At 56.3% G+C, this 16,194-nt stretch overlaps 1 protein-coding gene across 11 annotated transcripts in view; it reads right to left on the minus strand.

Moving 5' to 3' along the window:
• Window positions 1-818: 818 nt before the first annotated feature.
• The window catches only part of PIP5K1C (phosphatidylinositol-4-phosphate 5-kinase type 1 gamma), a 51,294-nt gene continuing 35,918 nt past the window's right edge, over window positions 819-16,194 (minus strand). For 5 of the 11 annotated variants that reach the window (XR_012498009.1, XR_012498016.1, XR_012498015.1 and 2 more), the window contains 9 exons: window positions 14,247-14,331; window positions 12,475-12,636; window positions 11,575-11,713; window positions 11,428-11,460; window positions 10,139-10,243; window positions 8,064-8,187; window positions 6,491-6,683; window positions 4,084-4,167; window positions 819-3,814 (listed from right to left, as the gene is read on the minus strand). Coding sequence is in view for 3 of the 11 variants with exons in the window: in XM_019744133.2 (XP_019599692.1) it covers window positions 3,812-3,814; window positions 4,084-4,167; window positions 6,491-6,568; window positions 8,064-8,187; window positions 10,139-10,243; window positions 11,428-11,460; window positions 11,575-11,713; window positions 12,475-12,636; window positions 14,247-14,331 (813 nt within the window). In the remaining 8 variants the exon portion in view is untranslated. The remainder of the gene's footprint in view (window positions 3,815-4,083; window positions 4,168-6,490; window positions 6,684-8,063; window positions 8,188-10,138; window positions 10,244-11,427; window positions 11,461-11,574; window positions 11,714-12,474; window positions 12,637-14,246; window positions 14,332-16,194) is intronic. The other 6 variants (XR_012498011.1, XR_012498010.1, XR_012498012.1 and 3 more) reach the window with 6 other exon arrangements.

Below are 16,194 nucleotides of genomic sequence, written 5' to 3' on the forward strand. Positions count from 1 at the left end.
GGAACAGAACTGGAGGCCAGGAAATGTGGAGGACCCAGAAGTCCTGCTCCTAGCTCCCCCAGCCCACCCCAGAGAATGGTACTTAATATTTTAAGGTAATTCTTTAAATGTTTATTTTAAAATATAGCTTCATAACACCACCCTAAATGCTGGCATTGCATGCTCTGCTTCTGTTTGGTACCCAGGTGTGGGGTGGGTGTGGTGGCACAGAGGGAGCCTTCTAAAGGAAACATTGAAGGCCATCTCCCACCACCCTGATAGTCATGGGATGTGGGTGGTCCCGGTGATGGGATGGCCCAAAATGGGAGGGGGCCTGGCCCCATGAGCTTCAAAATGCAGATGCGTCTGTGAGAGTATTTGCGTACTAATCTTTGAACATAAGGAAAGCACATCCCAGATCATCTGCGTGTCTGGTTTTCAAATGAGCTATGCCATTCTACATCTCCATCTATGATCACAACTGGGTTTCCCAGGGCTCACTCACAGACCAGACCTTTCAACGCAATGTTTCTTAAATTGGGAGTCTGGAGGAAATAGTTTCTCCTTAAAAGGGGTCCATGCATTACTCAATTTGACCCACTCTGGCAGAAGGAATACAAACTTTGGGGAGTGTTTGTTCCTTTGAGCTAGGCTGCACTGATATCAGAAGCTTTTAAGTTTTTCAAGCTGAACTGAAACCCAAAAGAGGCCACCCTTATTAAGGAATTTGCATTTTGTTATTTTAAATCTCACGAGGGTTTTCAAAGCCAGTCCTCAAACTCCCAACCAGACACCACGGGAACAAATGCACAGAGAAGCAAAGAGGCAAAGAGACGACAGAGCTTCTTACCCGATTTATTAGATCTCTTCAACGTAAAAAGGGGCAGGGATGGGGCCCAGGGCTGCATATGAGTGTTATGGGGCCAGCAGTGGCTGCACGGTCAGAGGCGCCCACAGGAGGCCGTGCTCTGGATTGTCGCACACCAGATCTTGGGCTGAGGACACAGGACCCCTGGTGAAAATTAAGACACACAAGGTTTGCAGTTTCGTTGTGTTTCAACATCAGGTCAGCCATAAAAACGAGGTTGGGGTGGAGACCGAGGGCCTGCAAGGAAGAGTACCATGGCAAGGGACCCCACCGGGGACGGGAGTATTGCACTGAGCCAGGTGGTAGGAGGGGATAGTGAGAGGAGGCTGGCAGGGGACTCACAGAAAGTTCCACTTGTCAGTCTCAAGAAATGCCTTTCCTTTTTACAGTACATCAAGTCAGATGCTGCCCACATTCTCAGCGACAGCAGCCATGGAGGGAGGGGCATGACTCAGGAGGGAAACTGGCCAATTTACAGATTTCCATCCTGGAGGGGGCGGGGCAACAGCTGGGTGGGTCCAGGAACTTCCTGGCAGGCGGTCTGGCGAAGGCCAGGAGTTCACTACATATTATAAATAAGGTCTTGCCTCCCCCCACCCCCAAAAAGAATAAAAAAATGCCTCACATTCGAACAGTCCTGGGACCACTTTAACATTGAGGTTACCAATCTCTGAAGTGGGACAAAGAATGCAACACAAAATGGGTCTCCTAAGGGATCTTCGTGACTTAACATGAAAATAGAAATGTCATGATATCCAGTTTTGCAAATTTCTCCTACAAGTCAGCATCTGACTATGCACTTGTTCCGTGATCCACTCAGGAGAACCTGAGGGGCCCAGCAGGGACCGGGGACCTGACGGCCACGCGGGTGGCTCCCCTCCTCACTCATAGCTCCAGGAGGCTGAGGTGGCCTTGGATACAGCGCCCACTGCTTAAGGACTGTGGCTGCTGCTCTGGGTATCCCCACCTGAACTCACGATGTCTCTGGGAGCCTGGGTGGGGATGCCCACGTCGGCATTTGGATGATACAGCTGTCCCGGTTCATCCTCGAGGTCCAAGATGTACCTTCAGAGCTCTGCCCGCTCAGCCTGCCTGCCCGCTTGGTGGGACGAGTCATGGACAGACTGAGGACTTGTGGCACGTGGCCTGCATGTCTGCACTGCTCTGAAATCCAGGTGAGGGCGCTCCCAGGATCTGGACAAATCCTCCATAGGTAGGAAGGAGAGGAGGCCGTTTTGCTTCTAGTCTGGGCCACCCACCAGCTTGTTCTGACAGGTCCTCTGGGTGGCACCTTCCCCAGGCTACGCAGTGTCCCTGGCAACCCTGCTCAGAGCCGGGTGCTGCCCCAGGGGCAACAAGGGGTGAACCCCCAGGGCACAGTCTGGTTCTCCGGGGAGGAGCTGACGGCAGCCAGGCCAACATGTTCCCTCCAGCAGGCTGTGCAAGGGGGACAAGAGGCAGTAGTGTATACAGCTTGCAACAGACTCAAAAAATCAGACTCCTAGATTGGTGGGTTCTCTAGCTGTCTCAGGCTCTCCCAGGGAGGCACGGACTGGTCACAAATTCTTCCAGGTGCAGCTTCCACTCTGAGCTGGCTCCCAGCTCCTCCCATGTGGAGCTGAGTGGGGGTCTGCAGAGCGGGCAGGAGGCAGCCATCACTGACATTCCACCTCTCAGGAGGTGGGAGTGAATCTGCTTAGCGGCAGGAGAGACCCTGCAAAGCTGTTGGCTCCAGCAGCCCCCTCCGCACACAGCAGGGTACCCTGGCAGCCACCCTATGGGACTCTGGGCCCAGGAGTGGCTGTCCTGAAGATGACAAACCAAAGAAAAAAATTATTTTTCATGAAGAATTTCTTCCCCTTTTAATTGTCACAGATGTCACTATCATTTAAAAATGAGAAAGCCTGCCCACCCAAGTCTGGGGGGAACTTTTGCTGGAGAGGGTCTGTCCCTCTAGGCCGTGTGGTCTGCCCATGGGGAGGGCCCCTGCTCCAGGACATAAGCTCTCCGGAAGTCCTGTGGCAGAGGGCCTGGCCGTATCCTCTCAGAGTTGGACGTGTGGGGGTAAATCCTGCTTTAAAAGGATGTCTCTCATCACTTGGGCCCTGTCCTCCCAACACTGAGCTGTGCATGTGAAGGAGAGAGACAGCCACAGCCCTGAGCTCCATTGAGAGGGGGCGGCCATGTGTCCGAATTTCAGTTGCTGCCCGGTGATTCCTGCTCCCAGGTCATCTGGGGTGGGGGTGGTGGTGGAGAAACAGACGCTGAGAGTTGGAGGGGTCAGTAGGATGGAGAGCCACCCCCAGGCCACCAGTCAGCCTCCCCCAAAGATGGATGTCCAGCCCGCAGCCCGCAAACCTGAGTTGAGAGTGGCTGCTGGGTGCGGGTGGGGGGCCTCGAGAGGTGCCCTGGGGACCAGTAGGGACCCGATGGCCCTTCCCTTCTAGGAGCTCCATCCAAGATGGAGAGAGGCGGAGCAGGGCGGCGCTGGCTGAGACTCAGAGCATAGATTTTCAGTCAGGGTGACCAGGCCACTGGGGTGCAGGTCCCCAAAGCCAATGGGCTTTGTTCCCTCAGCAAGACACATGCAAGCACAGCAAAGAACGAAAAAAGTGCATGGAATGGAGTCTCTTTTTCCGTTGTTTTTCTTCTTTCTTTTTTTTAAAAAAAGCACATATGTGCCGCCATCTCTGTGCAAAGAGTAAGGACCCAAAATAAATATGTGATTGGAAATTCAGAAAGGTTCACAGTATCAAAGGCATAGGTAGTTGACGGAGCCTGGGCCGTCACTCTGCAGCTTCGAGCATTGGCGACCGTCGCAGAGGGGAGGACGTGGGCGAGCAAAGTCCAGCGGTGGCCAGGAGGCATGTCCCGCGCTCTGGGCTGAACTGGGTGGGTAGCGCTTCCAGGAAGCAACCAGGGTGGCAGTGGGCGCTCTGCTCCGGGTCGGTGACTACATAGAGATTACTGTAGAAGGCAAGAGGGGAGGGTGAGGGCGCAATGGGCGGGGGCCAGACCCCCACCCGCCGGGCCTCCCACGGTGGTGCCTGGCCCCAGTGCTGACATATTGGGCATGAAGGCCAGACATAGGCCCAAATACTTACCCCATGGGCCAGCTCGCAGTAAGAGACCAGGCCTGCCCCTCCCACCCAAGACCTGTCTCCCCATCTGTTCTTAGGGTGTCTGGGGGGGTCATGGTGCCAAATGGGCAAGGCTGGTGGGTCGGGTGCACTTACTGTGTCGCTCTCGCCGTCGGAGGCTGGGTGGGCCTGCGTGCTATAGTGGAGTGGGGAGTAAACCCAGCTCCTGTCATCGGTGGGCTGGAGAGTGGGCGGGCGGCACGTGCAAGAAGGGCGCAGAAGAGCAGGGTGTGAGGAGGCACAAGAGAGGTGAGAGGGAGGAAGGAAGAAACAGAAATAAAAGAGGCGGACCCTCAATGCGGGACAAGTGGGTAGCTCAGCCCCCGGCTGCCCTCTCCCTTGGGACCTGCCCCCAACCTGGATGGCCCTTGGGCGACGCAGGATTGGGGGCCAGGCCTCTGGGGCTGAGTGGCTGGGGCAGGCAGGATGGGCAGCAGGAAGTGCTGAGTGCAGTCAGGGCAGGCCGGGCACAGCAGGAGGAGGAGGAAGGGTGGCGGGGCTTGGTGTGCTCTGCTGTCCTCTCCCCATGGCACTCCAACCTCAGATCCTGCCTGCCATGTGGGCTCCAGGGGCTGTTGGCCCACAGGGTGGTGGTGGTGGTGGGTGGCTGGTCTTCCAGCTGTGTCTAGGGAGGGTCCCCCATTCTGTGTCAGATGGGGTGGGTGCACGTCCTTGCCAGGTCTGCTCCCACCTAAAGAACCTCCCTAGGCCCTGGAGGCCTCCTCAGGGCTCCTGCAGTCTGCTTTCTCCTCCTTTCTCTCCTGTCTCCCAAAAGCTCCCACCCCTGGCTTTCAATGCCAAGAGACCCCTGCTTGGCCTCTGAGGGGAGCACCTGCCCTGACCATGTCCACCTGGGTGTCCCAGGGCCCCTATACCCACCACAGCCACACCAAGCAGCCCTCAGACCTGCCCCTTCTATCCCACCTGCTGCCTCTCTCCATCTGTGTGCCTGCTCTACCCCACCCTCCTGTAGTTTTTGCCTCAACACCTGCCCTCACAGGCCAGACTCCCAGGCTTGCGTGGGCCACGCAGGCCGATCACTGAGGACGCGGTGCCTGGCCCAGCACCCTGGGAGGCCCTGTGGACTGGCACAAAGGCACGGGGGGCAGCAGAGTGAGACCCCAGCATAGGCTCTACCTGTTCCTTTAGACAGTCACGGAACAATAAAAACCCCTGACCACTGGTGGCAGCTTGATCTGCCTCCCCCACCCACCTGGGAGCCTGGTGGCTGGGGCTGGGCCATCTGGGTGCCGACTGTGCCCAGTGCCCAACACAGGGTGGCTGCTGGGGCAGCTGCCCTGCTGGGGCTCAGAACGTGGGACAAGGTTCCCCACTGGAACCCTGTAGAGAGCTGAGCCTGGGGGAGGGAGGCATCTAGAAAGTGGTGGTGATCTCACTAAAATCAGGCCATGGGCATGTCCTCCCTGCTTGCCTGAGGGTTCCTCCCACCGCTCGTCCAGCTGTCCTCCCGTCCAGCCCGCACGCTTCTGTTTCTGCTTTGTCACCTGCCAAGACGCCCTTTCCTCTTCCTCTCCACACCCCAGGTATCTGTTTCAAAATCCGGGTCAACCCCCTCCAGGCAAAATGCTCCCCCGGGGAGCCCTTGAGGGCTGCTGTATGTCCTAAGCCATTGAATCACGGAGCATCACTGGGAGGGAGCATCCCATTTCAGGAGGACAGAGTGTAGCGAGAGGCACTGGGGAAGGGGTGGCTCGGCAGCACCCAACACCCAGGGACTTGCAGAGGAGTTTGCTTTGGGGCTGGGGTGTGAGCCTCTGAGGGTCTGCCTCTCGAGAACAGACATTCTTGCTTCAGTTCTTCACCCTGTTCTGCCAGTTCACGCTGTGCGGATCTAGGCCCCTCATTTATTGCTCATGACGACAATAACAAGACAAGGCCATCGCTGCATGACAACCACATAGCGTCCCAAGCATGCTGGGTAGACAAGCGTCTACTACACACAGGGGCTGCTTGGGGTCTGCACCCAGATTTTGACTAAACCGTGTGCTCTCATGGGCTTCCTGGGGAACCAAAGCCTCTGTTTTTCCATCTGTGAAACGGGTATGGAGATACCATCTCCACTCTCCTGCACCTAAGAAACCAGCTTTACAGTCCCTCACTGACCTATGTGATAGTCCCCATCAGAGGGGGACATGGCCCTTGGGGAGCTGTCAGCATCAAGGTCCAAACAAGTGAGACATGTCTGCCCCACACGTCCCTGGCTTGGGAGGCTGGGATGAGGGGCAGAGATGGCCTATGGCTGGGGGTCAGATGCAGACCCCTGGGCCCCCGCAGTGCACCTGCCAGTTGCTCATGCCCACTTCGCAGGGGATTAAGCAACATCACTGCGGGACGCACTCAGCACAGCGACCCGCACAACTGCCCTCGGCTGTGTGATTCTTTTCCCCAGGTCCCTTCTCAGAGGAAATGGGATGGCCAGGCCCTGAGGCTCCCGACTATTCCGGGCAGCGGGGCTCCCTGAAGGCCTGCTGTGGTCACTTACAGTCCCTGAGGAGCTCAGCGTCATGGCCCGCAGTCGGCGATGCCGGGGAGAGTAAATCCAGTACCTCCCATCCATGAACTGGGCGGGCAGGGTGGGCGGAGGAGGCAAAGAGAGGACAGGATGAGGTGACAGGAATCTGGTGGCAGTCAGGCAAAAGGTCAGGCAGAGCGGGTGCTGGGTGGGGGCAGGTGAGCTGAGGGCCAAGCAGGAGGAGGGTTTCAGGGTGGCGAGGTCACACTGGCCACTAACCTTCTCTGCTACACACAGGGCCCGGCCACCCACTCACAGGACATAGTCCAGCCACCTCACACACTGATCCAGAGAACAGGACACTGACCAACCCCCAGGGATGGGGAGACAATGCCGGGAGGCAGCACACATGGTTCGCCAGCTACTGCTCCAGGCCTGGCAGGCACCTCACGACCTGGCAGCACTGGCTCGGACAGCAGGATGGTGGTAGTTACGGAGCAGTGAAAGGAGGGCTGGGCTCACCCAAACTGTCCCAAGGCCCTGCGGCTTGGAGGCCGGGTACCAGGGCAGTGGGGAGTCCCCAGCTCACCTTCCATTGGGGGCAGAGATGAGAACGAAGGTCTGGGAAGACGGTGGGCACCTGGGCTGCAGTGTCTGGCCCTCCTGTTACAACTGGGGACATCTGATCCCTGACTCACTGTCAGGGGCTACTGGACTAGACTTGGGGCCTTAGTGGCCCAGCATCTACCTCACCCAGGCTCCTGGCTCATCTAACCTGTCTGCCTGTGGGAGATACAAGGGCAGGGGAGGTGACCCCGGCTCTGGGAGAGGGAGGCCCTGGTGCCCAGGACAGGGACCCTTCCCACTCTCAGGGACCTTGCCTTGTCCAGGAGCAGCCGCGTGTCCTTGGCCAGTGACGCTGACAGCGTGAGGCCCACCTGCCCCTCACCAGTCCCCCTTCAGGAGCCCACCTGGCCGCACCCACCATCCAGCAGGAGGAGATCCATGGCATTTCCAGTCCACCTCAGCTAGCCCGGCGCTGCCCAATGACCCAGGGGCCCGGCAGGGCTGAGAACATGAGGACTCTGATGTTTCCCAGGGGGGTGGGGGGGACACAGCCGGGGCCTTGGCTCGCACCAGGCAGATGGTCACAAGGTTGGGGAGGAGAGGAGGCGGCAGTTCCTGGACCTTGGAATGGCCCAGCCTGGGTGGCCGGGCGCAGTGGTCACACATATGCATGTGTTCGAGAGCATGCCAGTGTCTGTGAGCGTGCAAGCGCACACTGTGAGTGTGCCAATGGGTGTGCAAGAGCATGTGCATGTTGAGAGGCGAGCACGTGTGTGCCCGAGTGCGTGAGTGCATGTGCACGTGTGTGTGTACCTTTCAAGTGAGTGTGATGTGTCTGTGAGCACCTTGCGAGTATGTCCATGTCAGTGTGACCGTGTGCAAATGTGGGAGTGTGTGTACATGAGGACGTGTGTGTGCATGCATACAAGCTCATGTGTGCAGGTGTGGCTGCGTGTGCAACGTGTGCCAATATGGGTGCATGGGTAAGCATGTGTCTGGTTGAGAAGCTGGTGACAGGAGAGCCCCGGGGACTTACAAAGTAGATGTCAGTGGCAGGTGCGTCCTCCTCGTCCGAAGCCTGGCTGGCGGGCTCTGAGGCCTGGCTGGTGGTTTCTACTTCTACAACAGCAGCAGAGGCACAGGCTGGGGAAGCCTCCACCCTGGGGACAGGGAAAGACACCGGAGTCCTGAAGCGGGGCTCTCAACAACACCACATCCTCCTGCCCCCTCCCTCCCTCATCAGTGTGTCACCACAGAGACAAAAGTCTCAGGAAGCCAAATTAAACCAAACACCCACCAGTACTGCTGCGGCCCAGGTAATGACTGGCCTGCATAGACCGCTCCCCAGCTTGGGCACACGCACCGACCTTACCCCACCACTCTCTCGCTGTGCAATCCTGGAGCTTACTTTCCTTCTCTGAGCCTCAGTTTCCTCATCTGTAAAGTGGGGGCAAACGGCACTGAGCACTTGTTACTATGAGCCTGCTCAAGAGCCTTGTGTGAATGAACCTACTGACTCTCCCTCAGGGAGAGGGTGCTGCTGTCCCGTGTCACAGACGAGGAGACTGAGGCTCAGAGAGGTGAGGAGCGTGCCCAGGCCTGGCTGGTGGCTATGTGATCGCTCTGTGATTTTCGTCTCACGAAGAAAATGACAAGCTCTGAGGTGACAGAGTGTCTCTAACTGTGGAGAAGTTGTTCCCCGGTCATGTGTGAGGTCAAATTTTGTCTGGACAAAGGCTGAATGACACATTACACTGTAAGAATTCAGTTAACAGCAAAAAAGCAGACACTGTCAGAGACTGTGTGTGTGTGTGTGTGTGTGTGTGTGTAATAAACTCTTAATGGCAAAACGCAGCCTGGGACGATGTACTGTGAGCACTAAGTAAGGTCTCTTAAATTAGAACAGAAATGCTAAATTATAGTATTAAATAAACTAAACAGACGAGAAACAAGTAAGAGCATAAACTGAATGCCAGCAATCAATACGTTGGACGGAACAGGCTTACAGAGTACTTTCCACACCCCCAACAGAGAATACACATTTCTCCCATATGTCCATGGATATTAGAAAACAAAAACAAACAAACAAACAAACAAAAATGAATGTTGTACTTGACCATAAAGACTGTAATATGTAAAAAAAAAAAAATAGCACCGATTTTTTTTTTAAGGCCACTTTCTTCAATTCCAAATCTAGTAAAATTAGAAGTACTAAAAGGTTAAAAAAAAAATCCTGAAGTACCCAGAAGTGAAGAGACACTCCTAAATAAACCTTAGTTCAAGGTGTCTCCTCCTGGGCCCTGTTGACGTCAGCGCCAGGTCATTCTCTGTGGGAGGCCATCCTGAACACTGTGGGTGTTGAGAAACACCATGGCACCCACCCACTCAATGCCAGAAGCACCCCTAGTTGTGATAACCACAGATGTCCCCAGATATGACCCAGTGTCCCCTGGGGGCAGAACTACCCCAGGTGGTTGAAATTCACTGCCTTGGATCAAAGAGGATATTAAAAGAAAAATCACTATCCATATATGATCCAATGTAAAAAGAAACTGCTTCATGTCAAAACTCATGGGATATAGCAAAAGCAGTACTCAGAGGAAAATGTATAGCCTTAAGCACCTTGTTATTAAAGAGAAAAAGGGAACTTAAGTACTCAACCTATATTGGAGAAAAACAAACGAGAGAAAACAAACTAGAATTTAGAAGGAAGAAATTATCGATGAGTTAAAGTACATGAAATAAGAACAAAACAAGATGGGAGAAAGGGTGACTAAGTCCAAAAGTGGTTCTTTGAAGAAACTGGTCAGTTATCCTCTGGCAAGTGCAGGCAAGACTAAGAGCAAGGGCGGAAAGGGGAAAAGGAGCTGAAGATCATGATGAGGAACAATCTTAGGACTGAAGCATTACCTGCAGCTCTGCAAGTTAATCTGAGGTCCCCAACACCCCAGTGCCTGAACCCCATTCCCAGCCTCTGCTCCCTGGAACGCAGACTACATTTTCCAGCCTGCCTTGTTGCTGGTGGGTCACATGACCACACTCGGCCAATGAGATAGGAGCAAAAGTCGAGGAACCAGACAACTGGAAAACATGGATTGAGTGGCCACTTACCCCTCGTCCTCCTCCTTGGGGACCACGATCTCCACGCTGCAAGTGGGCTCCACCTGCACCGTAATCTGCTGCACATCCTCTTCCACATGCGCCTCCTCCTGTGGCCTGGAGGCAATGGGAAGCTAGGCCTCAATTGCCCTCCTCACCCTCCCTGGGCCTCAGGAGCATCCACCAAGCTCCTCTAGGCTGGTGCTGATTTCAGTCCCAGTGGGATGGTGAGGTGCCATCTCCAGGTGCCACGTGACCAGCGCCCTGAGCAGGTCCAGCCAATTCCTGGTCCCTCTGGCTGCCACACCCACCTGGCGGGTGCAAGGGGGCAGTGACTGACTGTCCACCTGGGGTCGTCCTGTTACTCTGGCACCAGCAGGTACATAATGAGTGGCGACCTGGATCCTTACTCCACTCCTGGGGTGGCTGGGCACCTGCCTGGGGCCTCGACTAGGGATGGGGAGAATTCTGGAGAACCCAGAAACCAAGGCCCCTGATGTAGGTGGGTCAGAACCTTCCGGGAACCAGGCACAAAGGCCAGTAATGTCAGAGCAGGCAGCTGGACAGGAGACACACTTTCCACCAAATGTGCTTTGTACCATGACTTCTTCTACCTCACAGGAATTATCCCCCAAAAAACTAATTGTGGAAAGGAACCCCTATTCACTGCAGTAGTGTGACAAGATCAAACAACTGAGAGCAACCCAAGTGTCCCCTGAGGACAAACAGCCCATCAAAGGTTCCAGATGCTCACAGGGACACCTTCATCTGGAAAAGTGACAAAGCAAGGGGTAGTGGGGGCAGAGCCACTGCTTGTGTCAAAAAAAAAAAAAAAAAAGGGAGAACAGGCATATTTGCTCGTATATTCTCCAGAAAGAGACAAAAATATCTCCAGAAAGAGACAAAAAGCCCTATCCAGGGGGTGCTCCCAGGGAGGGGACCTGCCTAGGGCAGGGGCAGGCCTTTCACATGCTCCCTTTCGTATCTCTCAAAAGAAAAAAGAAAAAACAAAGATCAACAGACGTGGGGGAGGGGGTGTCCTCTGGGCCCCCAGTTGGAAGAGAAACACAAAGTCACTCCAGATTCTGTGCAGTTCTAGGGTCTGACGATTGATCAATTGCCAACTTAAATCTGTTCCCAGGAAAGAGGGACTCTGGGTAGAACTGCAGAGGTAGAGCTATGCAGGGGGGAAGGGAAGGGAGGAAGAGTAGGGGGAGATGGGGGGCCGTGCAAGGGAGGAGCTGGGGAGACTGTTGGGAAAGGAGACGAGATGGGGGAAAGGGGCTAGGGTCTCATCTCACCGGCCATCCTGTCCGGAGGACTGTGTGCGCCGCCTGAAGAGAGAAGACGAACAGGTGCAACAGGTGTGGCAAGTCTCCCTACCTGGCCCGCCTCCCAGGATGCAGACCCAACAGAGACCCCAGAGGAAGATGCCCGCTTCCGCTCACCTGTACCGTGGCTGCTCTGATGTCTCCGAAGGGGACCGCTCTGGGATGGAGAGGGATGTGGAGGACAGGGTTGTGGCTATGGAGGCGGTGGTGGCCTCCTCAAAAGAAGGCGGCGTGCAAGGCAGGAGGTCGGGCCGGCCTGTGGGGATGAGGCAGTGGGCACCGTCAGGAGCTAGGCCCCCAGGGCTGCCCTGAGGGCCTCCGGGCTCTACCGTAGTTCCCACTGGTCACCCGCACTCTGTTCTCTTCACAACATGGGATTCAGTAGCTTTCTGCTGCTCTCAAACTAAAATCCAAACCGCCTCCCAGCGGTCGTGCCTGACCTGCTCTGTCACCTCCCTGCCCTCACCTCCTCCCTCTCTCCCCCTCGCTCACTCTGTCCCAGCCGCAAGGGCCTCTTTGTTGTTCCTCCAACACGCCAGGCACAGTCCTGCCCCAGGACCTTTCTACAGTCAGCACCTCCCTTCCTTAATGCTATTCCCCCAGCCCCTTCCTGCCTGAAATCTTTACCCCTGGATGCTGGGAGGGACCTTCCAAACACCTGGCCCAAACTCACTGAGTGCGTCATCCCTCTAGGTCTCTGTACACCTCTGGTGACGTGAAGGGAGGCTGTCATCTCCCTGGGTGGCGCCTTCTATCAGTTCTCCCTGCAGCTCTTCCCAAGGCCCAGTCCCAGGGGCTCCGCACTCCCCAGGGGGCTACAAATCTTGGACTGGAAGCTGGGGACTGTGACTTAGGGCCCTTCCATCCAGGTTTGGCTCAACTTCAGGGGATCCCTTCCTTGTACTGCGTTGCTGCTTTGCTCCCTGCGCCCCTCCAAACCTCCAGGGACAGTAACTTTCCTCAGCGGCCCCTTCATCTGTCCCGTCACAAATGCACCCACTCCCGCTGCCTGGTCACCTTCATCCTCCAGCGTGGGGTAGCTGCGGGCCCCCCGCAGGTCATACTGTGTGTCCTCCCGCTCGCTGGGGATCTGGCTGGCTGAGAAGGCGGCTGTAGGCCCCAGGGGCTTAACGGCCAGCAAGGCACTGCGGCCCTTCTTGGACGGTGACGACTTCAGGGCTGTGGAGGGAGGGCAGTTGGTGTGCTTGGGGCAGCAACACCGAGGCAGGGCCCCACAGACCCCCAGCCCTCTTTTGCACAGAAATGTGGTGGGCACCAAGAGGCCTGCCACCTGCACACATGACCCCTCCCCACCGCCTCCATCCAGCCTGCCCCTCAAGCCTGGGCAAAAGCAACGCCCTTCCCTGAGAATGCCCTGCCCTGTGTTCCGTCTGGCTCTGCCCACTGCCACAGATGGAACCCAGCACCCCCACCCTGGGGCCTCCGGAAACAGCAAACTGAATCAGCAGCTGCCAATGTTTATTGAGTCTCATCCCCTTTGTCGCAGCCCACTCCACCTGTGGCCCAACGTTCAGATAAGGACATGGAAGGCAGTGGGCAGTGCAGGGCTCGATACCCAGGGCCCGTGTCCCCGTCTGCAATACCAGGGTCAAGCGAGGCAGGTGAAGCCGTAACGCCCTCTGCTCCAGGTCCATCAGCACCCATCACCATCCTCTCCTTACTCCTTGTGACCTCTGCCCCAGGGTGGCCAGCACAGCTCCCGGCACACAGTAGGTGCTCAGTTTTCCCTGTGCACAGCCATCCAGTCCCCAGTGGCCAGCAGAATCCTCTGGACCACCTCAAGAAGGTTCCAGGAAGTGCTGTGCTAGTGAAGTTAACAACCAGCTCTCTGGAGACAAAGCTGGGCTGTGGTGTTTGCTGAATTCTATGGTATAACTGTTCCTGCCACAGTGAGTCTCAAGCTACTGACTAGATGTCACAGAATGTAGAGCAGTCTTGACTCTACGAGCCAGCGCTAGGCAACAAGGGCTGGCTAGCGGCCCACAAAGGGCTGGCTTGGGCTGGGAGAGAGGCCCTGCATGTGGAGCGCCCCATGGGGATGGAGGCCTGGGGAGTACAGTGCACACAGATACTTAATGAGCTCCTACTGTGTGCTAGGCCCCAGGCTGGACACTGGTGAAACAGTGACCAAGGCCAACAAGCACCTTGACTTTTGGGGGCAGAGGGCCAGGGGAGCAGATGACAGACAGACATGTGGGGAGAAAGACCATTTTAGTGGCACGTGGGACCCCAGCGTGGGGTGTGCACCAGAGTCCACGACTCTCAAGGCCCAGCACAGATGTGGGACCTCCTGAGACCACCCACCTGAGACAGGGCAGAAGCCGCCACTGCTCACCCTGTGCTCTCCCTCACAATGGCCTGTTAGGCCAATGACCAGCCACCTCGGTGCCCACCCAGGCCATGTGTCCTTGGTGATGGCACGAGGCTGTGGGTAGCCCCACTGAATGCTGGTGCTGGGCCAAGCCCATCTGTCAAGTGTGTAAAAACATGTCTCCCTCACAGCTCTGTACAGATAGGGAAACTGAAACCCTTGACTGCCACTGGCTCGGTCGGTCACACAGCAGGACAAGATGGAGCCAGGACTCAAACGAGGACAGCAGGCGCCAGGCCCTGTGCTGTCCTGCCAGGGGGCTGCCTGACTGCCGTTCTCAGGACCAAGTCCCTGACCGAGGCCCAAGGCTGACCAAATGGCAGGACGAGGCACCTGGGGTCTCCCTGCTCTCTCCACACCCCGGGTCCCTCCCTCCCAAAGGGCCAGGGCGACTCACAGGAGTTCTTCCGAAAGACCGTGTTGCTCATGAACTTGAAGAAGCGCTCAGCGTAGAAGCTGGGCCGGTGGACGGAGACGGTGTCCTGTGAAGAGAAGTGGGAGCTCGAGGGCCAGCAGGGGCGTGAGCGCCATCACTCCCCATGTCCCACAGGACAGACTGCTGTGGGGGCGGGGTGCCACCGTCTCTGTGGAGGGGGAGATGGGGCCACGGCATGGGGCTTGCTGGAGGGGACCCAGGGATCAGGTAACGGTGGCAGGGAGGGAGCACGAGGGAGATTTTTTACATTATATACCCATTTGTATTTTTAATTTTTTGAGCCACGTGAATAAGATAGGTATTCAAAGTAAACAAATAAATATCAAAATAAAGGAACCAGAGGAATTCTCTAAAGCCAGGGTTGGCAGAGCACGACCCAACACCTGTTTTATAAGGAAAGTTTTATTGGTACACGGCCATGCCCACTCCAAGGGCAGAGCTGATCAGCCGTGACAGGTGGAAGCTGGCGTTACTAGTGCTGGGCAGACCCGACTGTCCCAATGCTCCCCATCAGGGTGACCCTGCGCAGTGCACACTGCCCCTTGTGGATGCTGTTTCCTTTTTTGTGCAAAAGGGAGACTGGATACCCTACGCTCACCAGGATTTACATAAGGCAGGGAGCCCAGCACATAGTTGGTGCTCAGTACACGTCAGGCCCCTAAGGCAGAAACTCCTTATTGCTCCCCAGGATACAGTCTCTTCACCTTCTATGGTATGGCCCCCCCACCTTAACATGATTGACACTGGGGCCGGATCACTCTGCGGGGGCCGTCTTGGGCACCGTGGGGTGTTGAGCAGCATCCCTGGACCCCACCCACTTGATGCCAGGAGCACCCCCAGTGTGACAACCACAGATGTCCCCAGACATGGGCCAGTGTCCTCCCCCTGCTGTAACATAACAGAACCTGTCTAGACACGCAGACTCCCAGAATAAAAACTACATTACCCATCCCTTCCTGTGCTGAGGTGTGGCCATGTGACCATATTCTGGCCAATGGAGTGTGAGTCAAGACAGTGAGTCTCTCTGCTCTTAGAGGAAAGGGCGACCCGCCTATGCTCCTCTGCACCTCCTCTGGTTGGAGCGTGAGGTGGAGCCAGTCACCTGGGCCAGGGGCCAAGGGCAACACCAGGGGGTGTGCAGTGACACATGACGCCAACACCATAGGGTCACTCACCCTGCCAGACTGCTCACAGCTGGATGGTTACTGTGGTCAACTTTTGGGGCCTCTTTGGTCTGACCCAAAACCTATCTGAGAGGTTACAGCCAGCCTCATCAGGACAGCTCTCCTGTCCGCTGTGGGTTTGTGACACTGCGAAAGAGCCTCCTGCCAGCTGAACACCACCCGGACCTTCTTGATGCACATTCTGGAAACTCCCACCTGGACCCTCCAAACACTCTGAGGGGCGTGGGGGATTGCGGGGATCTTGGATTTTACAGACTACAGGCACATGGACGCCTTAGCACTTTAGTTAGAACTGGTCTGAAGGGAGCTGTGAGAGGAGGCTCCTGCCGGGCTGGCTGTTGGCACAGCTGGACCAGGGCTGCAAGGGCTGCCTGGAGCCCGCAGGTGGGTTCTGTTTGGCCCCCACTGGTTGGTCCTCACAGTCTGTCATGTTTAGAAATAATCCGCTGCCAGCGTTTATGTGTTGGCAGCACTCAGAAAAAAGTGCACTACAAGCTTTCCTCAACTAAGACGTCCTGCCCAAGTGGGCCACATGCCCACGTGGCAACAGGGGCCAGAGTTATGCGGCCTCCTGGCTAAGACCCCCTCCACAGTCATGTTTCCAGATTTTTCTTTGCCTTGCTGGGCCCTGACTTTCCCAGTCAGCCTGTCCTTCGGAAGCCTTCCAACTCAGCTTGCGAGTCCCCTCCTTCAGGAAGCCTTCCTGTGCCCCTCATGATGGCTCC

This window comes from Rhinolophus sinicus, linkage group LG07 (genome assembly GCF_036562045.2).
Source record: "Rhinolophus sinicus isolate RSC01 linkage group LG07, ASM3656204v1, whole genome shotgun sequence".
In the NCBI taxonomy this organism is placed as follows: Eukaryota; Metazoa; Chordata; class Mammalia; order Chiroptera; family Rhinolophidae; genus Rhinolophus; species Rhinolophus sinicus.